Source organism: Scyliorhinus canicula, chromosome 13 (genome assembly GCF_902713615.1).
Source record: "Scyliorhinus canicula chromosome 13, sScyCan1.1, whole genome shotgun sequence".
Lineage (NCBI taxonomy): Eukaryota > Metazoa > Chordata > Chondrichthyes > Carcharhiniformes > Scyliorhinidae > Scyliorhinus > Scyliorhinus canicula.
In genome coordinates, this window is record NC_052158.1 from 150436693 (window position 1) to 150455049 (window position 18357).

The window sequence follows — 18357 nt, forward strand, 5'->3', positions numbered from 1 at the left end:
CCCCGCCGGCCTAGCCCCTGGAAGTGCGGAGAATTCCACAACTTCCGGGTGGCCCTACGCCGGAGTGGTTCGCGCTGCTCTTGGGGCCAACGTCGGGCCGTCCCGCCAATTGCGGAAGAATCCTGGCCCTTATGTTTAAACAAAGCATACACTGATTGATTTGTAGGACAGGACGCCTGAACCAGGAAAAAAATCTTTATTTTCTAATATCTATGTGGCTTGGGTTCAGGGGCTGGTTTAGCTCACTCAGCTAAATTGCTGGCTTTTAAAGCAGACCAAGCAGGCCAGCAGCACGGTTCGATTCCCGTACCAGCCTCCCCGGACAGGCGCCGGAATGTGGCGACTAGGGGCTTTTCACAGTAACTTCATTGAAGCCTACTCGTAACAATAAGCGATTTTCATTTCATTTCAAATAAGTTGACAAGAGAATGTGACTTTATTTATGACTGTTTTGTGTTTAAAGGATGTGACATTTTTTTTTGCAAAGGAATCCAAACTTCTGGGCCAGGAAGTAATAGATAGAGTTTATGACCAATGAGGTAGGGAAAAAGGGATAAATACTTGTCCTTAATCCGTATGGCTCCAGATACAGAGGTGGGGTGATACAAGGTGGTTTGCCAATAGGGAAGGTGTATTTGGTCAATCTCCAAAGAAGAGAGGAATAATGAGAAAGTGTGGAAGAAAAATGAGAAACTTGGCACAGCTTCTGGTATCCAACTCTTCTGGATACAGTTCAACATCACTTTGAAATCAAAGAAAAATACGTCAGCTGTGTGGGCAAACCAAGAACTCTGAGGATCTTCAGAGATGAGAACCGTCTAAGTTGTCTTCATTGCTTACTGTTAAGTACATGTAAAAGCTTGCTGAACAAATTTTACTTGATTGATAAATACTGGTCATTTGTAAAGTAAAAGTGGCCATAGTCCCAGATGACCATCCTTTGAGGGGTGAGAGCTGACTGGTGGCGATTTAGCCTGAGGACCACCACACCTCAGGCGAGGGGCAAGGTTGAACCTTCATGAATAACCTCAGCCGGTACGGGAATTGAACCCATGCGGCTGGCTTGCATCACGAACCAGCTGTGCAGCCAACTGAGCTAAACCGACTGTCAGTTAACAAGCCAACCGCAATTGAGGAATTTGTGTTATGAATTCAGACCTTAGAGTGTTTCTTAATTAGAAGAGTTTTATATGTCAAACCCCTAAACTTACACTCAGCAGCGTATTTGACCCGACCTCTAAGGACCCTATATCATTCTCTTCTCCTGCCCTGACTGCACCTAGTGACATACCATGTGTAGATCCTGCCTCTATGCTATTCTGTAAACGGTACACAACATAATTACCTGAACTTCTACTGGATGTCACTGTCTTTCTTCACCATCAGTGTCCTGTTCTTGGCCTTCCCACTCCCACACCACTACCTGGCCAGGTGGTTGTTCTTGAGCATCTTGTAGTATAATGGGTTAATGGGAATTCACCATGGCCCCTTAGACAAGGACAGCAGACACATGGGAATGCCAAACCTAGATGTTTCGCTCCAAGTCACTCCATCCTGATTTGGAACTATGTCGCCATTCCTTCACTGTAGCTGGGTCAAAATCCTGGAAATCCTTGCCTAACAGCGCTATGGATGCACCTACACCAAATGGACTGCAGCGGTTCAAGAAGGCAGCTCAACACCACCTTCCTAAAGGCATTTTGTGATGGTCAATAAATGCTGACCTAGCCAACAATGTTGACATCCCATGAACAAATTTTAGAAACTAGTTACGGTGATGAGTTAATGATGTGTATCATGATGTAACAGTGACATCCGCAATCAAACACTAGAGAATCTATAGAGTAAATCGAATAAGCTATACGCAAGAGATGGACTTACTCTGTCGCCTACTTTGTACATAGTGTTAATAAAGCAGTTTGAAGAAACCTACCCGAGTTCAACCAGATTTACTCATGGTAAGAGGGCGACATATACATTAGATTAGTCCACAAGGCCATCACACCAGTGGTGAGACCAATCTGACACCAGTTTGCTGCCATCTGCATAACAGCCATGGGGAAAAAGTAAAAAACAATTTGTTAGATGCAAGAATGTGGAAACCTAACTAGAAGAGAGGGACGTTGAGAAGTAGTGGCAATGTCAACAGCAGGCAAACAGTCAATGCCCCTTCCCCGCCCATTTGAAACTCTCAAGGGCCTGCAGAGAGGCCTTAAAAAATGAAAACCGCTTATTGTCACAAGTAGGCTTCAATGAAGTTACTGTGAAAAGCCCCTAGTCGCCACATTCCGACGCCTGTTCGGGGAGGCTGTTACGGGACTTATGAAAGAGGCATTTCGAGCAACATTAGGAATACAAACCAAAGACCACAAGGCCCCGGTTAGTGTATTCTCTACGTCATAAGGCCTATTGCCAATGATGTCCTCCAAAGACAGTGGTAGAAGAGATCTCCACAGTCTTCGAAACTGTCCTAAAAGCATGTGATGTGTATTTTGATCCAAAATCTTGTTGTTGAGGGGGTGTAATTCTGCCAGAGAAGATTTCCCAAAGATTAGGGAATCAGTCAAATCATTTCTTACTGAACCGTACAGGTTGACTAATGGTTGCCAGTGTGGGGCAGTGAAAGATTAATTTAATCGAAATCGTGTTGTCATCTGAATCCATGGCGAAGCACTGGCAGATTTCTTTTACAGACTAAAGACAGCCTCACACACAATCAATAAAATTAGGCCAGCTGAACTTAGTGAGTGAGATTGGCTTCTCGGCTGTCAACACACCGAGGCTTCGGAGAAGTCTGCGATTAACTTAGGCCCGAAGGTGGCAGCCCCGCCCACCCATGCAATAGCTTGCCAAAAGTGGCCAAAAGAGTGGGAACCCCGACATAGCCGTCCTGTGTTGCTTACCCTGCGGCACAAAAAAATCAGCACAGATGTCACGTTTGCCCAGCAGGAGGTGCCGAGTGTTTCCAATGCGGAAAGATAGGAAACGTCAAGTTGTTTTGTAAATTTTTCAAAATTCCACAGAAGGGAGAAAGCGACGCAATAAACAAAATACGCGGCTAACTCAACATGTTGGACATACGCAAACAAATGCCATCATAGGTTTCCTTGAAACGGGAAAGGACCACAAACAAGACTTGTTCTGGCACTTTTGGAAGTTAAATGCTTTAAAACTGACTTTAAACTGATTCACCTGAGGAAGGAGCAGTGCTCCGAAAGCTAGTGTTTGAAACAAACATGTTGGACTTTAACCTGGTGCTGTAAGACTTCTTACTGTGCACACCCCAGTCCAACGCCGGCATCTCCACATCATGACTTTAAACTTGACACTGGACCTGGTGTGAAAACATTCGCTGATCATTTGACATCGTTCAGCGCAATTCCTGTCCAGCCATCAAACATTCAACCTCAAGGCCCAGGTCGTACGAATCACTGCCACTCTTCACCACAGGGGGCGACAGATCACAGAGTCCCTCTACATCCTGCACAAAGTATCTCTTTACTTAGCAGAAAAGCCTGTGCGCATTCTGCGAAAGGTGGACACAGTCCGATGAAGTGAATTCCGCCAAGAGTTCCCACAGCCCTTTTTAGGCCTCGGCGAGCTCAAACGTAATTACCAGATTGCATTGCTTCAAGGAGCTGCACCTTTATGTCTATAAAGCCCCAAGAAGGGCACCATGTCTACCGCTACCAAACGGTAAAGACAGAATTCTAAACAGAGTAGCCATATCAACTGTCGTGGAGCCAATCCACTGGTGCTCGGGATGAGTTAACAGTCCATAACAGGAATGGTCAGCTCAGCTTTTGCATTGACTTCACGCAATTAAACAAAGCAGTCCAGACGGAAATCCATCCAATGGTATTGGTGGATGACAGCTTGGCAAAACGTACCAACAGCATCTTCTTTGCTAATGTTGATTCTAATTGTGGGTTTTGGCAAATACCCCTCGAACAGGAGTCCAGGCTGTTAACAACATTTATTACTCCATTTCTATGTTTTTGTTTTAACCACTTTCCCTTTGGGATATCTCCAGCTCCTGGGATATTCCAGCAAACATAGAACAGTACAGCACAGAACATGTAACACAACATGTAAAATATTTTAAAAGAACAGCACACCACATGTAAAATATTTTAAAAGATAAACAAGGAGTCATTCGTCACATGGATGGTGTCGTTATCCATGGGGCCACAAGACCACAGGGTCGGGAAAGTTCTCAAAGTACTACAGGAGGCACGTCTCCAGAATTATGAATTTGACAAAACTACCGTTGTCACGACGAACTACCAGTGTTAACATTTTGAATCACTCAAAGACAGGGCATAGTTCCAGAGAATCGAAAGATGAAAGCCATCAGTGACTTCCCACATTCAAAGTGTGTTACTGATATTCAGCAGTTCCTCGGAATAGTCAATCAAGTTGGCAAATTTATTACAAATTTTGGTTACAATTACAATTACTCAATTCTGAGCGATATTTTACAAAAGGGTTAACTGAGTTTTTGGGACATTGAGCAAACCAATGCATTCCAGTGATTAATAAAAAGACTCATCTCTTCAAATGTACTGGCACATTACATCCAATTTTGCCGACAGTGGTGGTCACCGAAGCATCGAGACCAGGCCTCGGAACTGCACTCGTTCAGGTCCAGAAGAATGGTATCAGAAAGCAGGCATAACATTGCCTCGAGGGCATTTCCAGAAACTAAACAATGCTAAAACGAAAATCGTGCTCAATTAAACTTGCTGGAGTTTTTTGAGGTGGCAACAGAGAGGGTTGATAAGGGTAATGCTGTTGATATGGTGTACATGGACTTTCAGAAGGCATTGGATACAATGCCACACAACAGACTTGTGAGAAAAGCTATAGTTCATGGAATAAAAGTGACAGTAGCAACTTGGACACAGTAAAATTGGCTGAGTAATAGGAAGCAGAGAGTAATGGTTATAGGAAGCAGAAAGTAATGGTTATAGGAAGCAGAGAGTAATGGTTATAGGAAGCAGAGAGTAATGGTTATAGGAAGCAGAGAGTCATGGTTATAGGAAGCAGAGAGTCATGGTTATAGGAAGCAGAGAGTCATGGTTATAGGAAGCAGAGAGTAATGGTTACAGGAAGCAGAGAGTCATGGTTATAGGAAGCAGAGAGTAATGGTTATAGGAAGCAGAGAGTCATGGTTATAGGAAGCAGAGAGTCATGGTTATAGGAAGCAGAGAGTCATGGTTATAGGAAGCAGAGAGTAATGGTTATAGGAAGCAGAGAGTCATGGTTATAGGAAGCAGAGAGTAATGGTTAATGAATATTTTTCAGGCTGGAGGAAGGTCGGTATTGGGACCCTTGCTGTTCTGAATATACATTCATGATCTAGATCTTGGCGTGTAGAGAACAGTTTTAAAGTTTGTGGATGAAGTATTGTGAACTATGATGAAGATAGCGTAAAACTTCAGAAGGACAGTGAGTGGGGTAGGCAGAGAGGTGCCAGATGAAGTTCAATGCAGAGGTGTGAGGTGATGTAGTTTGATATGAAGAATGTGGAGAGACAATATAAAATAAGAGGTAAAATTCAAAGGGGATTCTGTTGCTGTCCTGTTAAATCACGCCCGGGATTTTGGTTATTTGAATAGAAACAATGAAATGAAATGAAAATCGCTTATTGTCACGAGTAGGCTTGAATGAAGTTACTGTGAAAAGCCCCTAGTCGCCACATTCCGGCGCCTGTCCGGGGAGGCTGGTACGGGAATTGAACCGTGCTGCTGGCCTGCTTGGTCTGCTTTAAAAGCCAGCGATTTAGCCGAGTGAGCTAAACCAGCGTGGGGGCACTGCCGGCATAATGGAGAATCCAGACAGCAGAGAATTCGGCCCATGGTCTTTGTGAACTTTTTAAGGACGACCTGTTTTTAGAAGAAATCCTGAACAAAAACACTGGGTGAAAGATGGCTGATGATGCAAAGTGACCATTTGTTGAAAAGTACCATTGTGAATTGGACTTGACCAGCTGGTCCCAAGCAGACATGGAATGATGCACCTGAAATGTGTCAGGGCCTTCTTCAAACAGAGATTTAAAAGGGAGATTGGAAAGCTGCAAAAGACTGAACTTTAATCTCCTACACCCCGGCCACGCATGCCATAGGCCCATCACTCACTAGGATCTCTGACGCTGACCTCCAGCTCAGTGACTGCCCACTTTCCTGCCCCACTGACCAGGTTCAATCCTCTCTGCTCTGTGACGGTGAGGGACAGCAGGCCCGGTGGACCTCTCCTGTCCTGGCGGTTGTGGACCGCCTTCTCCTGAGGGGATAGATAATGCACAACGTGAGACACTTGGACATGAGCAACACAGAGGGTCCGCAGCCAGTGGCCCCTGTGTGCACAGCATCTGGCCATGGCTAGTGGCAGGCTGGGGTGCAGCAGACTGCCCCTGGGTGGGGTTTGATCGCCCTCTGAGGGGTGGGGGGGGGTGGGGGGGGGAGAGCGATGTGAGGTTACAGGAGTGTGGGACGGGGTTGGTGCTTGGACAGGGTGGTGGAGCTGGCACAGTCTGGCTGGCATGTGGTCGGTGGACACGCATGCAAGGACCCAGCCTGCTAGACAGTGCCCCCCTGGCCACCCCGGGACCACCCCCTCTGGCCAGTGGAACAGCCCCTTTTTATTGTGAAAAGCCCCTAGTCGTCACATTCCGGCGCCTGTTCGGGGAGGCCGATACAGGAATTGAACCCGCGCTGATGGCATTGTTCTGCATTACAAGCCAACTGTTTAACCCACTGTGCTAAACCAGCCCCTATCTAACATAATAAGCCCCTAAATACTGGAGAAGGAACAACTTTGCAGGGCTATGGATAAAGGATATAGAACCAGGATGACTGGATCGGCTCTTCCAAGGAACTGACACAGAGCTGGTGGGCTTGATGGCGATGAGGAGAACTGCTTCTCTCTCTGAGGGTCACGTGTCATTGGAACTCACATCCCCGGAGTGCGGTGCAGGCTGGGTCATTGAATATTTTTAAGGCAGAGGTGGATAGATTCTTGACTAACAAGGGAATCAAAGGTTATCAGAGGTAGGCAAGAAGATTGAGTTGAGACCATAGAATCCCGACAGTGCAGAAGGAGGTCATTCGGCCCATCGAGTCTGCACCAACCCTCCAAAAGAGCACCCTTGGATGAGGAGTGATAGTTTACTTAGTTGTTCAGTTGGGTGTTGCCAGCTCTGAGTCAATAGGATGTTGATCCAAGCCCTATTCCACGGACATAGCCTAACGGTTTAGGCTAAAACACCATATGGCACTAACAGGTTGCCTGGTGGCATTTGAACCCAGGCCCGCAGATCTTTAGTTAGGTCCCTAGATTACTGGATTGACACAACTGTCTTTAAAATCAAGGCTGGCATAGATTTCACAGGCCAAATGGTCTCTTCCTGTGCCCTATCATTCCCTACAAAGGGACACGGCGCAGGGTTGCAAAGCTGGAGATGGAGCCAATTAATGTATCTAATTGTCTGGATAGAAAACAGCTAATAGGAAATAATAGGTCTTCGAATTAAAACTATCACTTTGGCAGCCACAAGCAAGATGAACGAGTGGGTTTTGGAAAACCTATTCGGCAAGAGGCCGCGAGGAGGCGCCATTGCAGCCAATATTTGAAGCGTTTTCTATCAGAGGGGGGGAGACTGACAAAAAGTTCACAAACTTTTCCAAGGAACGGGAGTAAGTTGTGAAAGGAGCAGCAGGGTGGTTGGAGGGAGGGGGGGTGTCCCGGTGGTTGGCTCTGAACCGGCAGACGGAGGAAGCAGGACTGACCCCGCGTCACTTTGAACTTGGACCATCTTCGGGTCGCCCCGTTTAACCGGCTCCAGAGAAGACAAAGCCCACCCAACTGGCCTTCAAAGTCAGCGACGCGGCAACTTGCAGCCAGCCCTGCTCCAGCGGAGACCGAGAGGGTGGGTCTGGGGGGGGGGGGGGGGGGGCTGGAAAAAGAGAGTCGGGGGGTGATTAAAAATACCAGCAGAAAAGGAGCCTTCCCCCCACCCCCCTCCCCGTGTGTCGCCTGGAGTTTGCAGAATGGGCAGCTGGCGCCAGCACTGCGGGACAATGACCCCCATCGCAACAGCGGGAAAGTAGAGTGACTGAGGGGTGAGCTTTCTGTAACTGTTCTCTTGGGGGGGGGGGGGGGGGGTTCTGAGATTCTCTCTGCTTTTATTTTTGACACCACCCCCCCCCCCCCCCCCCCCACTCTGTCAGATCCAAGAAGCTGCTTGTTGATTTCTGAGGCTGGGGGTGGGGGGGTGGTGGGATTTCACCCATCAATTTCAAAGGCTGCAGGTTGCACCTCAGCAGAGGTTTTCTTTTTGCCAGTTTCACTCGAGTTGCTCTCCTCTTGCGTTGCTTCACACAAAAACATTCTCTATCTTCTCCCGTCCAAGCAAAATACAGCGGCTCCAAGACCTCGATGCATGAACTAGTCTCAATTATAGTGCAAAATCTCATTGGGAAGGGGGGGGGGGGGCAGACGATATTCTTGCTCTGTTGATTTTCTTTTAGCAGATTGGGAGATTTATTTTGAGGGACATTTATTTTATGGGACATCTCTGAGAGGCGATTCTCATTGAACGAAGTTTAACCCTTTCTTGCACACCTCAAGCCAAGTGGCTGTTTCAATCAGATCCAAGATTGCGGGGCGTGTATTTATATCCCCCCCCCCCCCCCCCCCCCCTCGTTAATTCCCTATCTGCGATTCAAGGTCCAACTGGAGTACAGTAAACTAGTCTCCTTAAAAAACAAACTGAATGTCCTATTGTTGTGTGAGATAGCGTTGCTGGATTGTAAAATGGGATTAAGTCTCCAGTGCTCAAATCTGCCCTACCCTCCCGACTGCAGGTTACTGTTAAAGTAACTTCTCTTGATTGTCGAACATGCCGGTTGTGATTAGTTGTCTGCATGCATGTTGAGCAGAGGAGTGAAAACTGAATGTCTCAAGAGGCATTGATTGGCTGTGGTTGACCCTTACCTATCTCTCCCAGGTGGCCGGGCAAGATGCTGCCCACTCTTATCAAAGCCACACCAAAGAATGTTGCAGGCAGAATGTCCCCGATTGCCCGCAATCTTGGGATGACCAAGGTTGTGCACTAAATGCCAGCCTTGCCAGCGATGCCCTCGTCCCGAGAATGTGTTTCATGTTTTCAAAAAGGTGAGGTGTAAATGATGAAACTGGGGGGGACAAGTAAAGTCAGCACAGTCCCAGGTGACCATAGGCTGCTTTCCCCTTTGAGGGGGGGAGAGCTGACTGGTGGTGATTTAACCTGAGGATCACCACAGCTCAGGCGAGAGGCAAGGTGGAGCCTTCATGAATAATCTCAGGTGGCATGGGAATTGAACCCACGATGTGCATCACAAACCAGCTGTCCAGCCAAGTGTGCTAAACCGGCCCCATTGGGGAATTGAAGAGACCTGAGCTGTTTGTTCAGAGTTTTCTTTGCAACTCATTTGGTAGATGTGTCAGCTCTTAGCGAACATGTTGGGTGTGGATTTGGGCCCCCTCACCAGCACTTGAGAGCCTAAAACAGGCTGTGACTCCCCCCCCCCCCCCCATGCAACGCAGAGAGATTGCGTAAGATGCCACCCTGCAGATAGGGCTTTGTACCAGGCTCCTGTGAATGGGGTGGCAATTGTCTCGGTGTATGGGAAGGATGAGACTGAAAGGGTTTCATCTGATTCAATGGTGATATCCTCTGACTGCTCTTTTTTTGTTGTAAAAAGTGCCTCCAAATCCGTTTGGTTCATAGTGTTTCCACGGCCTGTTAATGAGGGCGGGGGGGCAGTGGTGAAACAAATTGAGATGGAAATAATTGCTATCCATCCACGTTTAATTTGAGACAAAAATGTTACAGGGAGGCTGGGGAACATAGTATTTATGTAGGTTAACTAATAATCCAGAGGTTGTGGCTGCAGCCATGAATTTAGATCCCCAGGCGGCACAATGGCGCAGTGTTTGGAACTGCTACCTCACGGCACCGAGTACCCGGGTTCGATCCCAGCCCTGGGTCAATGATTGTGTGGAGTTTGCACATTCTCCCCGTGTCTGTGTGGGTCTCACCTCCACAACCCAAAGGCGTGCAGGGTAGGTAAATTGGCCATGCAAAATTGACCCTTAATTGGAAAATGACCTGGATACCCTAAGTTGATTTTTTCTAAAGTTAAAAAAAATGAATTCAAATCCCGCCACAGTAGTTGGGGAATTTCAATTCCGCTAATTAAACAAATCTGGGATTAAAACCTGGTGGCAGCAATGGCAATCATGAAGCTAGCAAATCACCACAAAAGCTAATTGGTTCACTAACGAATATCCTTTCAGGAAGGAATTCTGCCGTCATTACCGATCTGGTCCATACATGACTCCAAACTCGCAGCAGTGTGGTTGACTCTGAATTGGCCTCTGAACAAGCCTTGCAAGCCCCTCACTTGTATTCGGGAACATGGCTCATTGTTAGGGGTTGGCCTGCGTTTTCCATTGATTGTCCCATCCCGTGAATGAAGAAAAAGAGAAGGTGAGAACGAAAAAGTAAAAGCTGAACAGTACAGATCCAAACTTTTGTTTCTGTGAGGTGATGGAAGGAGAAGAATTTCTGAAAAATAAGAGGCAAGTTAACGTTTCCCATACATTTAAAACTGTTCCGAAAGTCTTGGACCCAAAATATTAACAGACTAATAGATAATGATTTGGACTTTAGCGAGTGTCTGGAGTCGACAGATCCTCCTGCTACAAAAGCATTAGTGAGCCCTTTGGGTTTTTGCGATTTTCAAGGTAGTTTAATCCTGCTGCAAGCCCACTTGTTAGTATATTTATTGAATTCATTTTTGCCAACGTACCACCATGTTTTTTCAACTGATAACATTTGGGTCACTGCTACATGACTAATGACATGCATCGTCAATGTTTCAGATTCTGTGATAGATTTGCAGTTTTTTAAAGGAAAAACTATTTTAAGGGTTTGTATCACAAGGAAATGTGTTTCGTGCATGTTTTAATTGATGTGTTTCTTTTTCACTCACTGTTGCTGTGATATTCCATGGATTTGAGCTTGATGAAGTGTTTTAAACACAATTTCTTTCGTTGTCAGATGGTACATGTGACTCCAGCCCCACAATATTGTCCCAAAGGAGTTAAGGACATGGGGTTTTGTGGGAGATCGCCCCTGTCAAGCTGATGTGGGACCGCGATGGATAAGATGGATCAGGAGAGTGAGGTTGACCTGTCCAATCTTGCCATAACTCCACTGTGGCGGAAGAGGAGATCGATTCCCAAATTGCCCAATACGAGGTCTTTGAACCGGCGCAGCAGGTCAAGGCCATCCTCGTACCAGATCGATGGCATCCTGGTTACGGATTTTCCAGTGGACGGAAATGTCCCTACCCGAAACGGGAACGTTCCCCCTGATCCCGATGGCCGACCCTTGCTCCAGAGGCAGCCCTCCACCCATTCGCTTCCGACACCCGATAAGCCCCACCTTGTCCTGAGCACCAACAGTACCGTTTCTTTGAAGAACGGAACCCAGCAGATCATTCCCAAGGACTTGGCGTCGGGCATTAAAATCAAGAACCACCATCAAAACAATCAGATTCTGGAGGTTGGTACGAGAAGTCGGCGGGTACAGAGTATGGTTGAGCCCCTCACTGCCCCGCTTGTACCCAAAAGGGAACTGGGGGGAGACATGGACCCTGAGCTGGAGAGTCCAGGACAGCTCCGGCGAGGGCTGCGGTCCACTTCATATCGAAGAGCAGTGGTTAGCGGGATTCATTTTGACAAGACGTCGAGTTTGAAGACCAACAACCGGCGGTCCCAGCCCAATCTCAAGACCGTCCTCGAGGATAAGGAGAAATTCTGCACCTTGGGCAGAGGAAAAGTAAGTGTTTGCTGGATCAAAGACCAAATAAGCCTTGTCAAAGGACCTAACAAGTAAGCAATAGTTCACAGTGGGGATGGCAGAAATAATAACAGTAATGACTTATTGTCACATGTAGGCTTCAATGAAGTTACTGTGAAAAGCCCCTAGTCGCAACTTTCTGGCGCCTGTTTGGGGAGGCTGGTACGGGAATTGAACCCGTGCTGCTGGCTGTATTCTGCATTACAAGCCAGTGATTTAGCCCACTGTTCTAAACCAGAAATATCTTTGCCTTAAAGCACGCTATTGAATCCAGAGGGTACATTGAAATGTCAAAACTGAAATCAATGGATTTTTGTGAAGTAAAAGGACTGAGGGGGATGCAGAGCCACGGCACATTAATCAGGTTAAGGTGTGAAGAGAGCAGGGCTGCGTAAGCTTAGATTCTGGTCATTAGCTGCTGTTAGCCAGTGAGCAGGATGTTTATGATACATAAACTGCCATGATCTATGTAAGTAACAGAAAAAGACTTGGAGACTGAATGGCCTCCTGTTCTATCCACTCCTGAGAAGCACAGGTTGGAGAAACCGCATGCATGCCCTTCATTACATAGGTAGATCAGGTGAGGCTCCTCACCAAGAGCAAACAGTTTAAAAATGGAACACTCAAGTTGTGACTTCAGTGTTTAATCCATCTACACACTCTTGTTAATTCAGGTGCCTTTGATATTTTCTTTGGTGGTGATAATTGTGCCTGATTCAGTTAAATCAACAATGGTTCTGTTCCAATATGGTGGCCTGTGCCATTTCGCTCTCTTCTCTGTAACTGTCCAGAGCATTAAGGTTCCACCTCTGTTGCATTTACATGTTTGAGGCTGCCCCAAAGTGGTTTATAAAATGTTGTTACATAACTAAGGTACAGCAGCTAATTTTTTGACACACAGCAAAGGTCTCGTCAAGTGAAGAGCCAGTTAATCTGTTTACTGCTGATGTCTGAGAAAGAACACCTGGAGAACTCTCTGTTTAATTCAGCTTTGAACAGGACCATGGACATTCTTACTATCCAGATCGAGCTTTAGTTCCTCATAATGCAGGCCAGCGCATTGATTTTTTTCTTAAATTTAAAGTACCCAATTCTTTTTTTTCCAATTAAGGGTCAATGTAGCATGACCAATCCACCTACCCTGCACATCTTTAGGTTGTGGGGGTGAGACCCATGCAGTCATGGGGGAGAATATGCAAACGCCACATGGACATTCCCAGTGCATTGATGTGTCAGCGTGGGTGATTTGGGGGCTGGTTTAGCTCAGTGGTCTTGTGATGCAGAGCAAGGCCAGCAGCGTGGGTTCAATTCCCGGACCAGCTGAGAATTCTGAATTTTCCCTCCGTGTACCTGAACAGGTGCCAGAATGTGGCGACTAGGGGCCTTTCACATTAACTTCATTGCAGTGTTTATGCAAGCCTACTTGTGACAATAAAGAGATTGTTATTAATGATGTGCTTTAATTCTGAAGCATGGTATGAACTCACAATCTTCCAATACCAAACATCTTACCCACCCAAGCTCCTCTTCCTCAATGATTTCTCCCTTTGATGTAGCTAGTGTTGACGGACAATAGCTTCCCTATGCTTTCTGGGAATGTTCCAACGGGAATGAGTGATTTATTCATTCAAGGGATGGTTAAGCTAGCATTTATTGCGGTTCCGGCGGGTGTGAAGGTGACTGCTGATGTGCCCTCTGAACGCTCCACTCCACACAGGGCAGGATACTGCAGGTAATCAAACCCTGGAGGAGCTGCTGGCTTGGGATTTCCTCTTCCAGAGTTTTCTCCCTGCTCCTGGACACATATTTATCTTTGAAGGAGGTCACGCCCTTTCTTAGGCTGTGCCAATTGCAACGATCCTGGCTGAACCTCTTGCACGAATCTGCAACAGTATCAAAGCCCCCAAGAGTGTCTCTGCAACACAATCCCCACCCTGACTGTCACAAGAGTACACCCCAGACCCAAGCCCATTACTCTGTAATTCTATCTACTCTTAGCTTTGCCCATCCACCACGTCCCTTGATGCTATGCCGACCTGTTGGCAGACTAAGAGCTGACGGTTCAGACGGTGGAATTGGCCATGCGCCGCGAGGCATCAATGGAGCCTTCAGAATATCGTATCATTGAAGTTATAGGTCAGCTGGCAAAAGAACCCGAGGGAAAGATGAGATTCTGCTTTTGACACAGCAAGTGATGACGATCTTTCATACCCTGCTTGAACGGGCGGTGGAAGCAGATGCAATCGTAACTTTCTAAAGGGAATGGATAAATACTTGAAATGATTGGAACTAATTGGATCGCTCTTTCAAAGAGCTGGCACAGGTACAGAGAGCTGAATGGCTTCCCCCATTGGTTCTATAATTCCTAGTCCAGCCGGTCTGAAAGATGTCCATTGAGATTTCAGTGCGCCTTTTAATCAAGGATTGACTAAGTTGTTATCTATATGTCAGTGTTGGTCCTGCTAACATCCTCTGGCACAAATCCAAACTCGTCTGCCTGGTTAGAGGGCACGGTGGTGTCACTATCTTGGGTCCCTCTGTTCCTCAGAGCTCTCTATATCTGGATTGTTGCCCGTGGCAACAGTGCTGCTAATTGAAGGTCTGGACTGAATAATCCTCACTATTACAGATTCCTGCTTTAAAGCAGTGAATCATACTCCAACGCTTTAATGAAAAACAAGAGAATGCCGACTTTACTCTGTAATTAGTGACTTGGTAATGAAACGATTGGAATGTTTGGCCTCATTGTACGAGGTCAAGTACAGTTTCCCCGATGGCACATCGGTGCCACTCGGGCCAGTGACCACTCTGCTGTGAATAGACATTGTCAGAACATCAAGCCGACAACAAGCTGGGAAATGGTTCAGAAACAAACAATGGTCAGAATTTCCCCAGTCTCCCGTGTGTAACATTATTGTCAATGTACTCGGGAAAATATCAATGTGAATTCATTGACACTTTACTCCCAAGAGGGACCCTTACTCAGAGAATCACCATGTGGAGGTTTGACCCCACTATGTTGTAGCCCTGTATTAGACATAAGCCATTCGGCCCATCGTGTCTGCATCGGCTCTCCAAACGAGTATCGTGGCTGAGTGTCATTCTCCAACCTTTTCCCCGTAACCCTGCGCATTGTTTCTGGTCAAATAATCATGCCATGCCCTCCTGAACACCTCGATTAAATCGGCCTCCACCAAACTTCCAGGCAGTGCAATCCAGACCCGAACTACTCGTTGTTTTCTGCCACATCACATTTGGTTCTTTTTGCAAATCACTTTAAAGCTGTGCCCTCTCGCTCTTGATCCTTTGACGAGCGGGAACAGTTTCTCCCTATTTACTCTGTCCAGATTCCTCATGAGTTTGAACATCTCTATCGAACCTCCTCTTAGTCTTCTGCTCTCCTGCTCTCCAACCTCTCCAATCTATCCTCATCATTGATCTTTCTCATCCCTGGAACCATTCTTGTGAAGCGCTTCTGCGCTCTCTCCTTCACATCCTTCCTATTGTGTGGCACCCAGAGCTGTTTGCAATATTTCAAATGAGCCCAGGGCAATATTGTGAAGAAGGGGCAACGTTTTCTTCCTCAGTGTCCAGGTGAACATTGATATTCCTTAATCAACAGGATGGCGCAGCAGCACAGTGGTTAGCACCGTTGCTTCGCAGCTCCAGGGTCCCAGGTTTGATTCCCGGTTGGGTCACTGTGTGGAGTCTGCACATTCTCCCCGTGTCTGCATGGGTTTCCTCCGGGTGCTCCGGTTTCCTCCCACAGTCCAAAGATGTGCAGATTAGGTGGATTGGACCTGCTAAATTGCCCTTAGTGTCCAGAAAAAAGGTTAGGTGGGGTTACTGGGCTATGGAGAGAAAGTGGTGTGGGCTTGGGTGGGGTGCTCTTTCAAGGACGGGTGCAGACTCGATGGGCCGAATGACCTCTTTCTGAACTGTAAATTCTATGATACTATGATGAACATCGGGAAATCAGATTAACTGGTTATTTATCATTGCTGTGTATGGGAACTTGGGGTACAAATAGACTGCCATGCTTCCTACATTATAACGGCGAGATTATTTCAATTGTATTGCATTTGGCTGCAAATGTTTTTTGGGGCACTCGAAGATAATGAAAGATGGCATAAAGTTTCTTTCTGTTCCCATATCTTGTCCATGTACCTTTGAACACTGCTCAATCTGATTATCATCCCACATTTTGTGAACTTGCTGCTCGCAAATTGGCTGCCACAGTTCCGTCATTACAAGAATAAGTACTTTTTATAAGAGTACTTCATTGGGGCTGGTTTAGCTCACAAGGCTAAATCGCTGGCTTTTAAAGCAGACCAAGTAGGCCAGCAGCACGGTTCGATTCCTGTACCAGCCTCCCAGGACAGGCGCCGGAATGTGGCGACTAGGGGCTTTTCACAGTGACTTAATTGAAGCCTACTCGTGACAATAAGCGATTTTCATTGGCTGTAAAATGTTGCAAGATGTCCTGTGGTCATGAAGCATGCTATGCAAATACAAGTCTTTCTTTTCTGGAGTAGCCATGATGTGGAGATGCGTTGGACTGGGGTGAGCTCAGTAAGAAGTCTTACAACACCAGGTTAAAGTCCAACAGGTTTGATTCAAACACGAGCTTTCGGAGCACTGCTCCTTCCTCAGGTGAATGACTGTTTTCTGGAGTAGCGAAGCCTGTCCCAATTAAATCCACTCATCCCAAATGTGGCTAAAATAGCTTCACGTTCACTCACTTCTTACAGAGGAGATGCCTCTGGTTGGACATATTCTTGGAGGTTTCATCGCAGACCTCCCTCCTGCAACTGTCCCGCCCCCTTCTTCCTCTCATTGGCTCCCCATCTATCTTCCCGTGTCCAATCAGGCAACAAACAGTAGCTTTGTTTCCCGATGAGTGGATGATTCTCGACTGTCAGTGAAATAACATTCTTTTCTGCTGTTTCCTCAGAGTTAATAAACACAAGTAGTCAAAGAAAATCAAACAAAACACTTATTGCCCCAGTACTTCTTTTCTCTCACTCTCTTGACTTGCCTTCAGCGGTGTTTGGGAAATTCGTTAGTAATTCCTGGATACTCCGGGATAATTCTGGAGGGTTGGTAACCCGACCCAAAGGTTTACAGCTGACTGTGATCTCCAGCTCCCAGTTGGGGCCATTTTTTGGTCCGATGGGCTTTGGATAATAGATGACTGGGAGTGAGACTAAGACAGTAATTGAATCGAAGATGTTCTGGAGCCCTGTTAAACTGCAAGATGAAAGCTATGGCAATTTAAAGCAGGAGTTCCCAATTCAATTATTGTCATGTATCACTTCAGCTCACTTAGCATTCCTGACAGGCCGAGTTTATATTTCCTGTATAAAGCTGACATGTATTTTGGTGTAATCGGCTACGAGTCTGATCCTGTTTAAAGATGATGGTGATAATATAGTATTGCATACGTGCCCACTACCACACACACTCACACACACACATGCCCACTACCACACACACTCACACACACACATGCCCACTACCACACACACTCACACACTCACATACACACTGACTACCTCACACACTCATACACACTGACTACCATCCACACACACTGACTACCACACACACTCACACACTCACATACACACTGACTACCACACACTCACATACACACTGACTACCTCACACACTCATACACACTGACTACCACACACACTCATACACACTGACTACCACACACTCACATACACACTGACTACCATCCACACACACTGACTACCACACACACTCACACACTCACATACACACTGACTACCACACACTCACATACACACTGACTACCACACACACACACTGACTACCACTCACTCACATACACACTGACTACCACACTCACACACACTGACTACCACACACTCACATACACACTGACTACCACACACACACACTGACTACCACTCACTCACACACACTGACTACCACTCACACACACTGACTACCACTCACACACTCACACACACTGACTACCACTCACACACTCACACACACTGACTACCACACTCACACACACTGACTACCACACTCACACACACTGACTACCACACTCACACACACTGACTACCACTCACACACACTGACTACCACTCACACACACTGACTACCACACACTCACACACACACTGACTACCACTCACACACTCAGAGACACACACTGACTACCACTCACACACACTGACTACCACACACTCACACACACTGACTACCACACTCACACACACTGACTACCACTCACACACACTGACTACCACACACTCACACACACACTGACTACCACCCACACACTCAGAGACACACACTGACTACCACCCACACACTCACAGACACACACTGACTACAACTCACACACACTGACTACCACTCACACACTTACACATACACACACTGACTACCACACTCACACACAC

The 18357-nt window shown here is 46.6% G+C and overlaps 1 protein-coding gene across 5 annotated transcripts in view; it reads left to right on the forward strand.

The window, feature by feature from the left end:
- The first annotated feature begins 7675 nt into the window (after nucleotides 1-7675).
- LOC119976102 (rho guanine nucleotide exchange factor 26-like) overlaps nucleotides 7676-18357 on the forward strand; it is a 233576-nt gene continuing 222894 nt past the window's right edge. Inside the window, exons 1-3 of one of the 5 annotated variants that reach the window (XM_038816267.1) lie at nucleotides 7676-7930; nucleotides 10342-10626; nucleotides 11108-11890. In XM_038816267.1, the coding sequence (XP_038672195.1) occupies nucleotides 11207-11890 (684 nt within the window). In that variant the 5' untranslated portion in view covers nucleotides 7676-7930; nucleotides 10342-10626; nucleotides 11108-11206. The other 4 variants (XM_038816266.1, XM_038816268.1, XM_038816265.1 and 1 more) reach the window with 4 other exon arrangements.